The following is a 13,588-nucleotide window of genomic DNA, read 5'->3' on the forward strand; positions in this document are numbered from 1 at the left end:
CTTCCGGCTTTATTAGGGCTTTTTTTTAGGTTTTTTGCAAGGCAAATGGTGTTAAGTGGCTTGCCCAAGGCCACACAGCTAGGTAATTAGTAAGTGTCTGAGGTGGGATTTGAACTCAAGTACTCCTGATTCCAGGGCTGGTGTTCTATCCACTGCACCACCTAGCCACCCCAGGGTTTTCTAAAAATAAAATTTTTTAGTGATTTTTTTCTCCATAATCTACATTTCTCAAGATATCCAACACCTGCTCCCCCCAATATCAAAGAATAAAAAAAGAGCAGGGGGAAATTTTCAGCAAAATTAAGAAACATGCCAAAAACATTTGATGCTATTTGCAATGTTCCACCTTGATAGACCTCTAACCTTACTAAGAAGTAAAGAGAAAAAGACCTTTTCTCCTTTTTCCTGAAGGACCAGGCTTGATTATTTTCCTAGAATTACATGTTGATTGTTTTATTATATTTTATTGCAGTTCCCATTGTGTAAATTGTATTCCCCCTCTGATTACTATACTTTGTATCAATTCATGGCCTATGTTTCTCTATAGTCATCATTTTTGTCATTTTTCATAGTAATGTTCCAATACATTAAACTACCATAACTTGAGTCATTTCCTAATCAAATGAGCATCTACTTTGTTTCTAGTTCTTTGATACTATAAAAATTTGCTAATGTAAAATCTGGGGTACACATGACTGGGAGTATTATTTTTCTCACTGACCCCCTTGAGATATATCCCTAGAAATAATATAGCTAGGTGAAAAGGTAATAGAAATTTTAAGAACTCTCGTTATATAATTCCAAATTGCTTTCACAAATTGTCGGGTCAATTCTCCACCAACAATGTGTTATTTATATACTTCTTTCCACAACCCTTTGTAGTTTATTTTTTTAATTAAAAAGCACACCTACAATATATTCTATATGTATACACACACACACACACACACACACACACACACACACACACACACACACACACACATACCCCTAGCACAGAAAGGGCTGGGAAAAAATATCACAAAATTCCTTACTCTTAAAAAATTTATAATTCAGTTGGGAAGATAAAGTATTCAGATAAAATAAACATAAAAATTCAATTCATTTAATTATTGCATATTAAATTACATGTTACTGACTAAATTTCTTTTATTCATTCATTTTATGAATATTTAGTATATGCCTATAATATATCACTCACCATACTGGACATTGAAAGGGATACAAGAAATGATTTCTGACTTCAAGAAGTTCTAGAATCCAGGCCAAAGAATTTAAATGTGTTTGCCAGGAAAATGAGGAGTTATGTTTGGTTTTCTAATAGGGCAATAAAATTATCAGACCTGTGTATTAGAAAGCTTAACCTGGTAGCAATAAAACCTAAAGAGAGAAGTATCCAATAAGTATCCTGAGAAACAGTATGGGTCAGTGGAAAGACTACTAGACTAGGGAAATCAAGGTTCAAATCCTATTTCTGATAGTCACTAGCTTTGGGCAAGGCATTGAGCCTCTCTCAAATTCAGTTTACTCATTGGTAATACTGTTGTTGTCATAGAATTTGAGTGTTGAAATGGTCATGAATGCTTATATAGTCCTAAGCATAATCTCAAAGAATCCCACTATGATATATTTAATAAGAGGTTCTCCTATCTCTACTGGAAGTTGTCCAAGGAGGGTGATCATAGCACCTCTCAATGAAGCCCATGCTTCTTTTGGATAATTCAGATGTTTAGTTTTGTTTTTTGTTTTGTTTTTGCAAGGCAATGGGCTTGCCCAAGTGGCTTGCCCAAGGCCAAACAGCTAGGTAATTATTAAGTGTCTGAGGCTGGATTTGAGTTCAGGTACTCCTGATTCCAGGGCCGGTGTTCTATCCACTGTGCCACCTAGCCGCCCCTATAATTCAGATGTTTAGGAAGATTTTCCTAACGTCAAGTTAAATTGATCTCTTTGCAACTTTTTGCAACTATTGCTTTTGGTTTAGTCCTGCTCTCTAGGACCAAATATCCGTATGCCAGTTTTTCAAGGATTCAAAGATAGTTAATCATGTCCCCATTGATCTTCTCTTCTCCAAGATAAGCAGTCTTCATGTGACATGGACTCAAGGTTCTTTGTCCTATTGTCTTCTCCAGAAGCTTTCCAGATAATTAATATCTTCCTTAAAACTTGGTACCTAGAATTGAAAATAATACTACAGATGAGTTCACTCAAGGACAGAATTCAGCAAGACTTTCATATTTCTTCTTCTTCTTCTTCTTCTTCTTCTTCTTCTTCTTCTTCTTCTTCTTCTTCTTCTTTTTGGCAAGGCAATGGAGTTAAATGACAAGGTCACAGAGTTAAATAATTACTAAGTGTCTGAGGTCAGATTTTAACTCAGGTCCTCCTGACTCCAGGGCCAGTGCTCTATGCACTACGCTCACTTAACTGCTCACCTAACTGCTCCTCAAATTTCTTCTTAGAAGCTAAAGCATTTTTTCAGTCCAGCCCAAGACAGATCACACTGCTGATTTATATTGAATCATAAAACCCCCAGGTCTTTTTCAGAATAACTGTGTAACTATGCCTCCAAATCTTGTACTTGTGTAGGTGATTTTCTTTTTTTGCACCCAAGTATAAGATGAATTTTATCTTATTCAATTTAGCCCAGAGCTTTATGCTCTCAAAATCCAATGTGTTAACCCTCCCAGATTTCTTTCATATACAGATTTTATGAGCTTGCTATCTATACTTTTATTCAAATCAATAATAACAATGCATACAGTATAAGGTGTGACAGATCCCTGGTTACTCCATTGGAGACCTCCTGCCATATTAACACTGAACAACAACTATTTTAAGTTTGACCATCCAATCAGTTTTGAATATATCTGATTATACCATCATCTAATTCAGAAGTGTCAAACACACAGCATTCTACATCTGGCCACAACACATCTGAACCAAATTAAAATATAATAGTGAAATATTTAACAAGATAAATAAAAATACAATACAACATTGATAATGTTAATATGTGATTTTCCAAGTCAATATATGACATATAGGTATATGTAATCCCTATTTCTGTTTGAGTTTGACATCATTGATCTAATTCATATTTGTGCCTCTTCTCTGTAGGAACAGTATGAAATATTTAATGTTCTGCTAAAATCCAGGGGGGAACTATGCCCACTATATTTCTATCTACTATTTAATTAGGCTGTTAAAAGAAATAGGTTAGATTAGTCTAGTATCGAGTGTTCTTAATGAAACCATGCTGACTCTTTGTAATACCAACTTCCCTGATTATCTAGCTCATGAAATTGGAAGGAAGTTTAAATAAGGAAATCTATGCAAAGGATTTTGCAAACTATCTTCATAGATTTAGGACTAAGATCTTAGAACCTATCAAATCCAATCATGTCACTTTACAGATAAAGACACTGAGTCACAGAGAAGTTAAATGATTTGCCCAGGGACATAGAGCTAACAAATATCAGAGTCAGAATTTGAACCTGGGTCAACCTGATTTCAAGTCCAGGGCACTACAAGTCCTATCCACTGTATCATGGTTCCAGTTCCAATAGAACTGGGATCTCCTCCAAATTCTTTGTGCTAAAAGGAAAATTCTTTTGCTCTGCCATCTCTAGAAGCTGAGAAGGGATCTTTAATGGCTCCAGATTTGAAAATGTTAAGTTTGAGTTGCTGATAGGACAAGAGTTCAAGACCGGAGATACCAGATTTGTGAGTTATGCACAAAGAGATAATAGCTGTAATGAGTGTAGATAAGCAATTTGATGAGAGGGAATATATACAAAAAGGAAGATAGCTGAAGATAGTTTTGATACATGAATTTATATGTTCATTCATTTTATAAATATTTATTGAATGCCTACAATATGAAGGGTGCTATGTCCATGCTAAGCACAGTTGGGTGTGAGATCACTGAGACCACTAAATATCATAAGACTTTGAGATGGAAGAAACATTAGAAGTTATTGAATCCAAACCCTTCATTTGAAAGATAAAAACCTTGAGATTCAGAGAGATTAAATTTTTTAAAAATAATTCCTGTTATCTTTTGTTTTTCATCATTTAAATTCCCCCCAATCCCATTTCCCTCCCTTCCCCTTCCTAGAGAATCATTCCTCATAACATAGAACTTTTTAAAAGTAGAAAAATTTAAAAAAGAGAAAAGGGAAACTCCATTGATAAAAATCTGACCCTTGCAATGTTCCTACACCCACAGACCTTTACTCCATCTTTGCAAAGATATAGGGGGAGTATCTTCTAACTCTTCTTTGGGGCCAAACTTGCTCTTTATAATTTTACAACATATATTTTTTCTGAGGTTCCATTTTTATTATTGTAATCATTATGTGGTTTTCTTGGTTCTGTTTATTTCACTTTGTTTCACTTCATAATCAGTTTTATCTTGCTTTTCTATATTCAGTCTTTCTGACAGCACAGTAATATGTCATTACATTAATTTGCAATAATTTTTCAGCTCTTCCTCAACAAATCAGCACCTGCTTTGTTTATAGTTCTTTGCTGCCATAAAAGGTATTGCTATAAATATATATATATATATATATATATGTATATGGCTTTTATTTTTTTTTATCACTGTCCTCTTTGGAATACATTGCCTTAGCAATAGAATTGGGACATGGCAATTGCAGACAAGAGGAGAAAAAAAATATGTATATTTATATAATAGCTACTATCTGCCAAATACTCTGTGTTTTTTTTTAATTTGAATACATTTTTTAAAACAAATATTCAATACTCACAAAATCCATGCAATTAGTTTCACAATTGAAAAAAACTGAGACAAATAAGGTTAAGTGACTTGCCCAGGGTCACACAGTAAGTGTCTAAGGGCAGATTTGAATTCAAGTTTTCCTGTCTTCAGGCTGAGCCTTCTATCTTCTGGGCCACCAGCTGTCCCTAAAGAAGAGAGATGAAGTTGTGGGTCCCTTGTCTTTCAGTAAATTGTAGAGCAAAGAAATGATCACATGATATGAGTCTAAAAACATCTTTCCCATTATACCAGTCATCCTTCCAGTGGTCCATGAAGTCCTTTGTGACCCAAGTTTTTAGGAAGCTTACATTTATTAGCACTAGGAACTAATTTGTTCAGGGAGGAGGGGAAGAGGAAAGGAGAAAGGAAAGAAGAAAGTTTGGAATCTGAGTTAAAAATTCTTAAATGTAGGAGAATCAAGTAAATGAATCCTAAACCTTTTAAAATATCAAGACACTGTGCTAAGAACTGGGAATACAAAGAAAGACAGTCCTTGCTTTCAGGGGGCTCCCCATCTAAAGGGGTGAGAAGTGTGCAAACAACTAGTTAAATAAGCAGTAGTGGGGAGACATTAATTTTAAGGAAGATAAAGTCTACATGTAAAAGGTGATATTTTTATCAAGGACCTGAAGGAATTCAGGAAAACCAGGACGTAGAGAGGAGGGAGAGCATTCTAGGCTTAGGAAACAGCTAGTGAAGATCTGTATTCTGAGCATTGTTGGTAGGCTTCTTAGGGTTTCTGTTTGTTTAACTTTCCAGCAGCAAAAGAAGATTCTCTTCTATCTTCAACTCTTTTCTTTTCCAGGAATCTGGAAGCACAGAAAAGGAAAACATTCTCTTTGTATCTGTCGACGTTTCTGAAGAAGAAAACAAGTCAGAAATGGCTAAAGATATGCTTTTTCAGCCCAGTCGAATGGGAAAATCAATGCTTGATGATATGGCTGTGGATGTGATAAAAAACATCCTTCAGTAAGTCCCATTTTCTTTGACATTCTGTTTGTCATTTGCCAGCTACATCATTGATATTCTCTCATCATTTTCTTCTTGGATACTTAGTGCTTTGTCGTTTTAGTCTAAAAGCTTGAAAGCAACATATCTGGGTTAGTTGAATCAAAAGTCCATTTCTGTTGATGTCCTGTGAATACAATTTGTCCCTTGATTTCAGTCTTCCTGAAAAATGCTCTTATACCATGAAACATAATTCTGAGACTGTTGTTTTACATTTTTTCAATTTGTCTGATCATAAGTTATAGTAAGCGCTTCCTTTTCTAGCTTATTAAACTTGTTTTACTTTTTTGTTTCTTTTCTAAGGTTCTGTTCTCCACTAAAACAATTCTGTTCCTCAGATAACCCATTGTTTTGTTTATTTTCTTCATGGATAATTTTAAGCTACTAAATTTCATCTTTTAATCTTCATCCTTATTAATTTCATCTCATAATAATTTTATCATAATCTTACCCTTTTGTTTCCCTCATTATGCTTATTAGACATATTGAAGTGCCTTGTGCTAATTTCAGCTTGGGGTCTACTGTTGGTATTATATCCATATATTTTCCCTGTGGCATTTTGGTTTCAATTTCCTTTAAGTCATAATATTTGTTCATTGAATTAGAACATTCCACAGTTTACTCATTCTTTTGATGTCCCGTTTCCAAAACAAAATAAAAAAAATGCTTTTTTAAATAAGACTTCTAGTAGTCCTGCTTTTTCCCCCCATAGGATCATCTATATTGCTGTTTTTCAAGAAAATATTAAGAAGATAGACTCTCTTGTGAGCACCTACTCTTCCATCTTCCCTTTCCTTTTTCTCTCTGCCATAGTTGATAATGATGACAAACCCTCTTTAATATTTTTTCTTTCTTTGACTGCTATGACACAATATTCTCATTTTACCTCTCTACTCTCTCTTTGCCTCTTTTTATGGTTATTCCCACTCTGCAAGTTTAGACTTTTTTTTCCCCAAGTTTCTGTCCTTGACCCTTTTTTCTCTCCCTTAGCCTTCTCTTCTAATAGTCATAAAAGGCAACTGAACTCTTTACCTTTATTTTCCAAAATAAGCAAAAAAAAAAAAAACCCAACCCTTTTCTCCTCTTAGTTCTTTCTTTGGTTTCAGACTCCCAGAGCAAAAGCGTGATCGAGAGCATACCAGCAAAACTAAAGGTATGTAAACACTGGGAAATAAATTTGGTTGTCAGAAATCCTAGAGTTGCTTTCAGTTTTACAAAATTACTGGGAAATAACTCATGTCTTACTGTTTTCCTTTTATCATCTAAAGGGAGACGTTTAAGACGACGGACTGAAAGCATCATCACAACATTAAAGAAGGTCACATCAACGGCCAGTTGCAACTCACAAGGAAGGTAGGAGTTGTGAAATATGAAATTGTCCCCTCTTTCTATCCTGCCTTCACTTTCCTTTCCTCTTTCATTTTAACCCTCCATTCACCTCTCCACTCTCTTCCTACCCAGTTTCTGCAGGTTCTTAATTTTCTCTTCTCTGAAGCATTGGCTATCTGATACTGTTCCAGCTCTTTTCCCCTATCCCTCATGGACTCTTCAGTCAAGTCCTTCTATCTTTTCTCATTTATCAATATCATAAACTAGCTACTGTCAGCCAGACAAGCTCAAAAGTATCCTTCTAACTAGGCTTTCCACTGAAATAGACTGAATCAAAGGAAAATGGGATGGTTTTGTGCTCCTCTCAATCTTTCACAGTGGAGAGAAGTCTTAGGCTTGGAATTCTGAAAACCTAGGTTTGACTCTTGCCTCTGCCATTTGCTAGCCCTATGGACAAGTCAATAAACCTTTCTGAGCCTTAGTGTCCCTATGGATAAAATGGTAATGATTATAATTATAATACCTCCTTTTAAGTAATGTTATGAAGTTTAGATGAAAGAATGTGCAAAGTATTTTGGAAATTTTAAAACATCAATTATTAGTATCATCTTAAGATTCCACCAGTCCTAATCTTTTTGTCAGAATATTTCCTTTTCATGCCATTATCAGAGCTAAGACTTGATGAAATATGACTTAAGGTGGGAAAAGATTAAGGATAGTAATTGGGTTCATAAATTCATTGGGAAAAGGATCTTCCAGTTTTAGACTATACCACTCTAAATTGGCAGATTTAACTGGCAGTTTAACAGTCTTAAGAGAGTTGCTTAGAGCCCTAAGAGGTAAGTGACTTGTTCAGGGTCTCTTAGCCAGTAGATGTCAGAGAAGAAACTTAATCCCAGGTCTTCCTGGTCCTGAGTTCAGCTTTCTCTTTATTATTCTACTCTGATTCTCAAAATAAGTACAATTTTTTTTTTTGACATTTGGTTTTGATAGTTAATAAGCTTCTCCCTAGGAAATGGAAGACATATTTTCCAGGGGTTTGAATATAAAAAAAAATCCCAAAGCAATTTAGATTCAACTCTCACAAGATTCATTCTGATCATGTTGCTATGTAATCTCTTAGTCCAGAGACAGCAATCATGTAACTCCAGAACCAGATTAAAATGTAATGGTAAACTATTTAACAAAATAAATAAAAATTCATTAAGATATAGATAACATTACAGTTTAAAACTAAGTTGATATGTGGCCAGCAGAGACCCTTATGTATAGACTAACATCCCCATTTCTATTTGAGTTAGACACCACTGCCTTCGATTATTGTCACTAGCTGTTCTTTTTATTTTTTAAATTATGCAATATTTTATTTTCCCCACTTACATGTTAAAACAGCATTTTTAAAAAAAATTTTGAATTCCAAATTCTGTCCTCCCCTCTCTCCCTCCCTATCCTCCTTCCTCATTAAGAGGATAAACAGGTTGTACATAATAAAACATTTCCATATTAATCACTTTGTACAAGAAGACTCAAAAAAAAGAAAATGAAATAAAGTGAAAAATTCCATGCTTCAGCCTGTATTCAAACAATATCGGATCTTTCTCCTCAGGCAGATTGCTTGTCTCATGATTAATCCTTTGGAATTGTCTTGGATCATTGTACTGATGAAGATGACTAAATTGTTCACACAATATTGCTGTTACTTTGTACCATGTTCTCCTGGTTCTGCTCATATCACTTTGCATCAGTTCATATAAGTTTTTACAGATTTTTGTGAAATCATCCTTCTTGTTATTTCTTATAGCACAATAATATTCCATCATAGTCATATACTACAGCTCTTTAGTCATTCCTCAATTGATGGGCATCCCTTTAGTTTCCAATTTTTAACCACCACAAAAAGAGCTGCTAGAAGTATTTTTGTACAAATAGGTCCTTTTCCCTTTTTAAAATTTTTTGGGGGGATATAGACATAGCAGTGGTATGGCTGAATCAAAGGGTATTTATAGTTTTATTGTCCTTTGGGCATAGTTCCAAATTGCTCTCCAGAATGGTTGGATCAGTTCAAAGCTCCAACAACAATGCATTAGAGTCTCAGACTAAGTGTTCTCTTTAGACAAAGATAATACACTTACCATTGATAGAACATGCCCTTAATTTAGTCAATGCACTACCAACTATAATTATCCCCCTTTTAACCAAGAGTGTTCATTTGTCTGCTAGCCAAGTATAGGTACACAACTAAAGTAAAGCAGTATATGGAGAGCATTGACCCAAAGCCAGCTGAATTCTCCCAACATTCCCCTCCAAACAACTTTAAAATAATGCCTCAAGTCAAATTTTGAAGCAACAGGTCAGAAGGAGATTTCTTTTCAGCCTAAGACATAGAAGTTCAACATAGAAGTTGAACAAGAGAGGTCTGTAACACCAGAGTGGGCACAGACCTGAGCTCAGCAAATACACCAGTGGTGGACCTTGGAGGCAGCTGCAAATGCAGCAGCAGCAGCTTTGAGATCTCCAAACCCAGAGACATAAGAGAGAGTCAGACACATGGCCAGAAAGAGATTACAGGGAATCCTTTGCTAGCACTGGATGTGGCTAGCACTAACTGGCAGCCACGTTACCATAAGTAGTCACCATTCCAGGATTGATAAAAGCATGTGTGATTGGTCACAGGAAACAGGGACCCCAGTCACATTTCCAGGACCAAGAGGAATGTTAGTACTTGACCACTGGCAACCACAGCCCCTTCCTAAGTAAAGACCAGAGTGTAGACTTAGAGAACAATTGCCACACCCCTCCCAGCATATCATCGACTTAGAAGCACTAGCTATGAAAAGAAAGCCAAAAAAAACCAAAACCCTGAAACTTGACACAGTACTGCCCTATTCCCAGAAGAGCAGAGCTCAATCTTATATAAAGTTCAGTGTCAATAAATAGGCTGGAGAAATGAGCAAATAGGAAAAAAAAAAACAAAATAACTTGAGCATAAAAAGCTATTATAGTGGCAAGGAAGAACAAGACATAAACGTCAAAGACAACAATGCAGAGTTGTGAACTGATTCAACCTTTCAGGAGAGCAATTTGGAATTATGCTCAAAGGACAATTAAAATGTGCATACCCAGGGCAGCTAGATGGTAGTGGATAGAGCACTGGCCCTGGAGTCAGAAGTACCTGAGTTCAAATCCAACCTCAGACACTTAATAATTACCTAGCTGTGTGCCCTTGGGCAAGCCACTTAACCCCATTGCCTAGCAAAACCTAAAAAAAAAATTGTGCATACCCTTTGATCCAGCAATTACCACTTCTGGTTCTATACCCTGAAGAAATCATGAAGAGGGGTGGCTAGGTGGCGTAGTGGATAAAGCACCAGCCCTGGAGTCAGACGTACCTGAGTTTGGATCCGGTCTCGGACACTTGATGATTGCCTAGCTGTGTGGCCTTGGGCAGGCCACTTAACCCTGTTTGCCTTGCAAAAACCTTAAAAAAAAGAAGGAAAGAAAGAAAGAAATCATGAAGAAAGGTAAAAACATCACTTGTTCAAAAATATTCATAGCAGCCCTGTTTGTGGTGGCAAAGAATTAGAAATTGAGTGAATGTCCATCAATTGGGGAATGACTGAACAAATTGTGGTATATATATGTTATGGAACACTATTGTTCTATTAGAAACCAAGAGGGATGGGAATTCAGAGCAGCCTGGAAAGACTTGCATGAACTGATGCTGAGCAAGATGAGCAGAACCAGAAGAACATTGTTCACCATAAGAGCAACATGAGGGTGATGATCAACCTCAATGGACTTGCTTATTCCATCAATGCAATAATCAGGGACAATTTTAGGGTATCTGTGATGAAGAATACAATCTGTACCTTCAATTTTCTTTAAAAAATTGTCTTATGTACTACATAATTTTACTATCTCTAATATTTTATTTTTTCCTAAAGGATATGATTTTTCTCTCAATACATTCAATTTTGATCCATGTATAGCATGGAAACAATGTAAAGATTATCAAACTGCCTTCTGGGAGGGGGGAGGGGGGAGAGAAGGGAGGGTGGGGGAAAATGTATAAAATCCACACCTTACCAAGAGATGATAGGCTGAAACTACTATTGTATATAAGTAGAAAACAAAATATTTATTAATAAAAAGAAGAAAACAATGCAAAAACAACTATTAGCAAAGCATCAAAGAAAAATTGTAGTTGGACCCAAGGATGGCAAGAATTCCTTTAAGACTTAGAGAATGAGATAGAAGTGTCTACCACTGGGAAAAGAAATGAGAGTGATGCAAGAAAATTATGAAAAGAGAACAGTTTGGCAAAAGAGGAACAAAAAATACTGAAGAAAATAGCACTTTAAATCCTTCCCCCCAATAGAATTGATCTAATGGTAAAAGAAGCATACAAAGCCACTAATGAAAAGAACCCCTTTAAAATCAGTCTTGGCCACCTGGGAAAAAGAAGTGTAAAAGCTCATTGAAGAAAAGAATTCCTTAAAAAATTAGAATTGGAGTAGGATTCTGGGAAGATGGTGGAGTAGATCAGAAAATTGCAAGCTCTCCAGATTTTCTCCCCAAACAAGACAAAAAAGTGCCTCAAAGTGAGCATAGAATAGCAAAAATAAGAAATGGAGAAGAACAGTGGGCCTCTTGGGAAAGAACCTGGGATAGAGATTGAATCTGAGTAAAGTGTAAACACTTCCCAGAGAGCTCCCCAAACAACAAGCATAGAGCCCTGAGGGCAGCTGGAGATAATCTCAGCCTCAACCACAGGAATTCTTACCTTCCAGACAAAGGGGGAAAACTGAAGGAATCTCTGTTGATAAGGGATGCCAAGCCCAACTGTGCTTCCCAGGGCAAGAAGGGACCAGCACACATCTCATGAGAAGACTGGCATGGTATGCAGCTCGGATTGTAGACACTTTCAGGAAAACTGAGTTCTTGGTCTCCATTCCAGTTCAGAGGGGAGAACTGAATGTTAAAGCTCCTGGAGAGTTCTTGGGTTGCAGTGTCCTGAGTGGCCCTATCTTAGGCTTGGAGGGAGAAAGGAGTGTAGGGGTTAGGCACAGGACAAATCTCAAAAATTAAAGTAATGATGACTTGAGGCCAGAGACAGTATCCCCCACACTACAGGCCAGAGGTGAATAAACATCAAGCTGCTAATATAATATATATATATATATATATATATATATATATATATAATATATATATATGTATATATATACATATATATATTTAATGAACAGACAAATGAGAAAGACAATAAACAATTGACAATTATTATGGAAATGGAGAAGACTGGGTTTTTGTCTTCAGAGAAGGATACTAAAGCCAAAAAAAAGTGTCTCCTACCCAAAAGAGAAATGTCAAATGCTGAAATCATAGAACAACTCAAAAAAGACTTTAAAAATCAGAGAAAGTGAGAAAAAATAAAAATAAAAACAATCCAAGATAAACAAGATTATTAAAAGAGAGTTAACCAACTGGAAAAGATCATACAGAATCTTAAGGAAGAAAACAATTCCTTGAGAATTAAAATTGAACAAGGGGAAGTCAGCAAAGTTGAGAGACCATGAAATTATAAAACAAGATATAAATAACGAAAAAGCAAAAAATGTGAAACATCTCATATATAAAACAAGTGATCTGGACAACCCATCAAGAAGAGAAAACAAAATGTAAGAATAATCATACTACCTGAAAGATACAATCAAAAAAAAAACTTGATACAATAATAAAATAGATAATTAAAGCAAATTGTCCTGAAGTGTTAGCAAAGTAGAAATAGAAAAATAGATTCCCCAGTCACCACGTGAAAGAGATCCTAGGAGGAAAACATATGGGAATGTTATAGTCAAATTTCGAAACTCCCCAGTTAAGGAAAAAAAAATTCAAATATGGTGGAGTCACATATGAAATGATTGTTCACTTGAATTTATGAAGGAAGATGTTTTCCACCTTCAGAGAAACAGAGGATAAGTGGAAATGTATATGTGTAGATAAATTTCTATGACTATAGATACCTAAGAATATGCATGTATTTATGTATGTATGTATGTATAAAAATGTGAACATGTATAAGTGTCTAAGTGTCTAAGTGTGTGTATGTGTGTGTGTGTGTGTGTGTGTGTATGTGTGTGTGTGTATCCAAGCTTAATTATTATAGCTGCCTTATGGGGGTGGGGGTATGGGAAATGGGGGGGGGGTAATGTAAAAAATGCACAGCAGAGAACAAAAGAAAATTTACAAAGGTGGCAGCCAGGTAGCACAGTGGATGAAACACCAGCCCTGGAGTCAGGAGGACCTGAGTTCAAATCCAACCTCAGATACTTAATAATTGCTTAGCTGTGTGACCTTGGGCAAGTCACTTAATCCCATTGTCTTAAATAAATAAATTTTTTTTAAAAAAGAAAATTTACAAGGAAGCAAAGATGTACAATTTTGAACACAATGGGTATTATCTATTTT

The 13,588-nt window shown here is 35.8% G+C and overlaps 1 protein-coding gene across 6 annotated transcripts in view; it reads left to right on the forward strand.

The window, feature by feature from the left end:
- The window catches only part of CCDC180 (coiled-coil domain containing 180), a 126,426-nt gene that overhangs the window by 81,012 nt on the left and 31,826 nt on the right, over nucleotides 1–13,588 (forward strand). For all 6 annotated transcript variants that reach the window (XR_012473562.1, XM_074210796.1, XM_074210795.1 and 3 more), the window contains exons 27-29: nucleotides 5,586–5,749; nucleotides 6,895–6,941; nucleotides 7,057–7,141. Coding sequence is in view for 5 of the 6 variants with exons in the window: in XM_074210796.1 (XP_074066897.1) it covers nucleotides 5,586–5,749; nucleotides 6,895–6,941; nucleotides 7,057–7,141 (296 nt within the window). In the remaining variant the exon portion in view is untranslated. The remainder of the gene's footprint in view (nucleotides 1–5,585; nucleotides 5,750–6,894; nucleotides 6,942–7,056; nucleotides 7,142–13,588) is intronic.

The sequence above is a fragment of the Macrotis lagotis genome, chromosome 1 (assembly GCF_037893015.1).
Source record: "Macrotis lagotis isolate mMagLag1 chromosome 1, bilby.v1.9.chrom.fasta, whole genome shotgun sequence".
NCBI classification, from domain to species: Eukaryota; Metazoa; Chordata; class Mammalia; order Peramelemorphia; family Peramelidae; genus Macrotis; species Macrotis lagotis.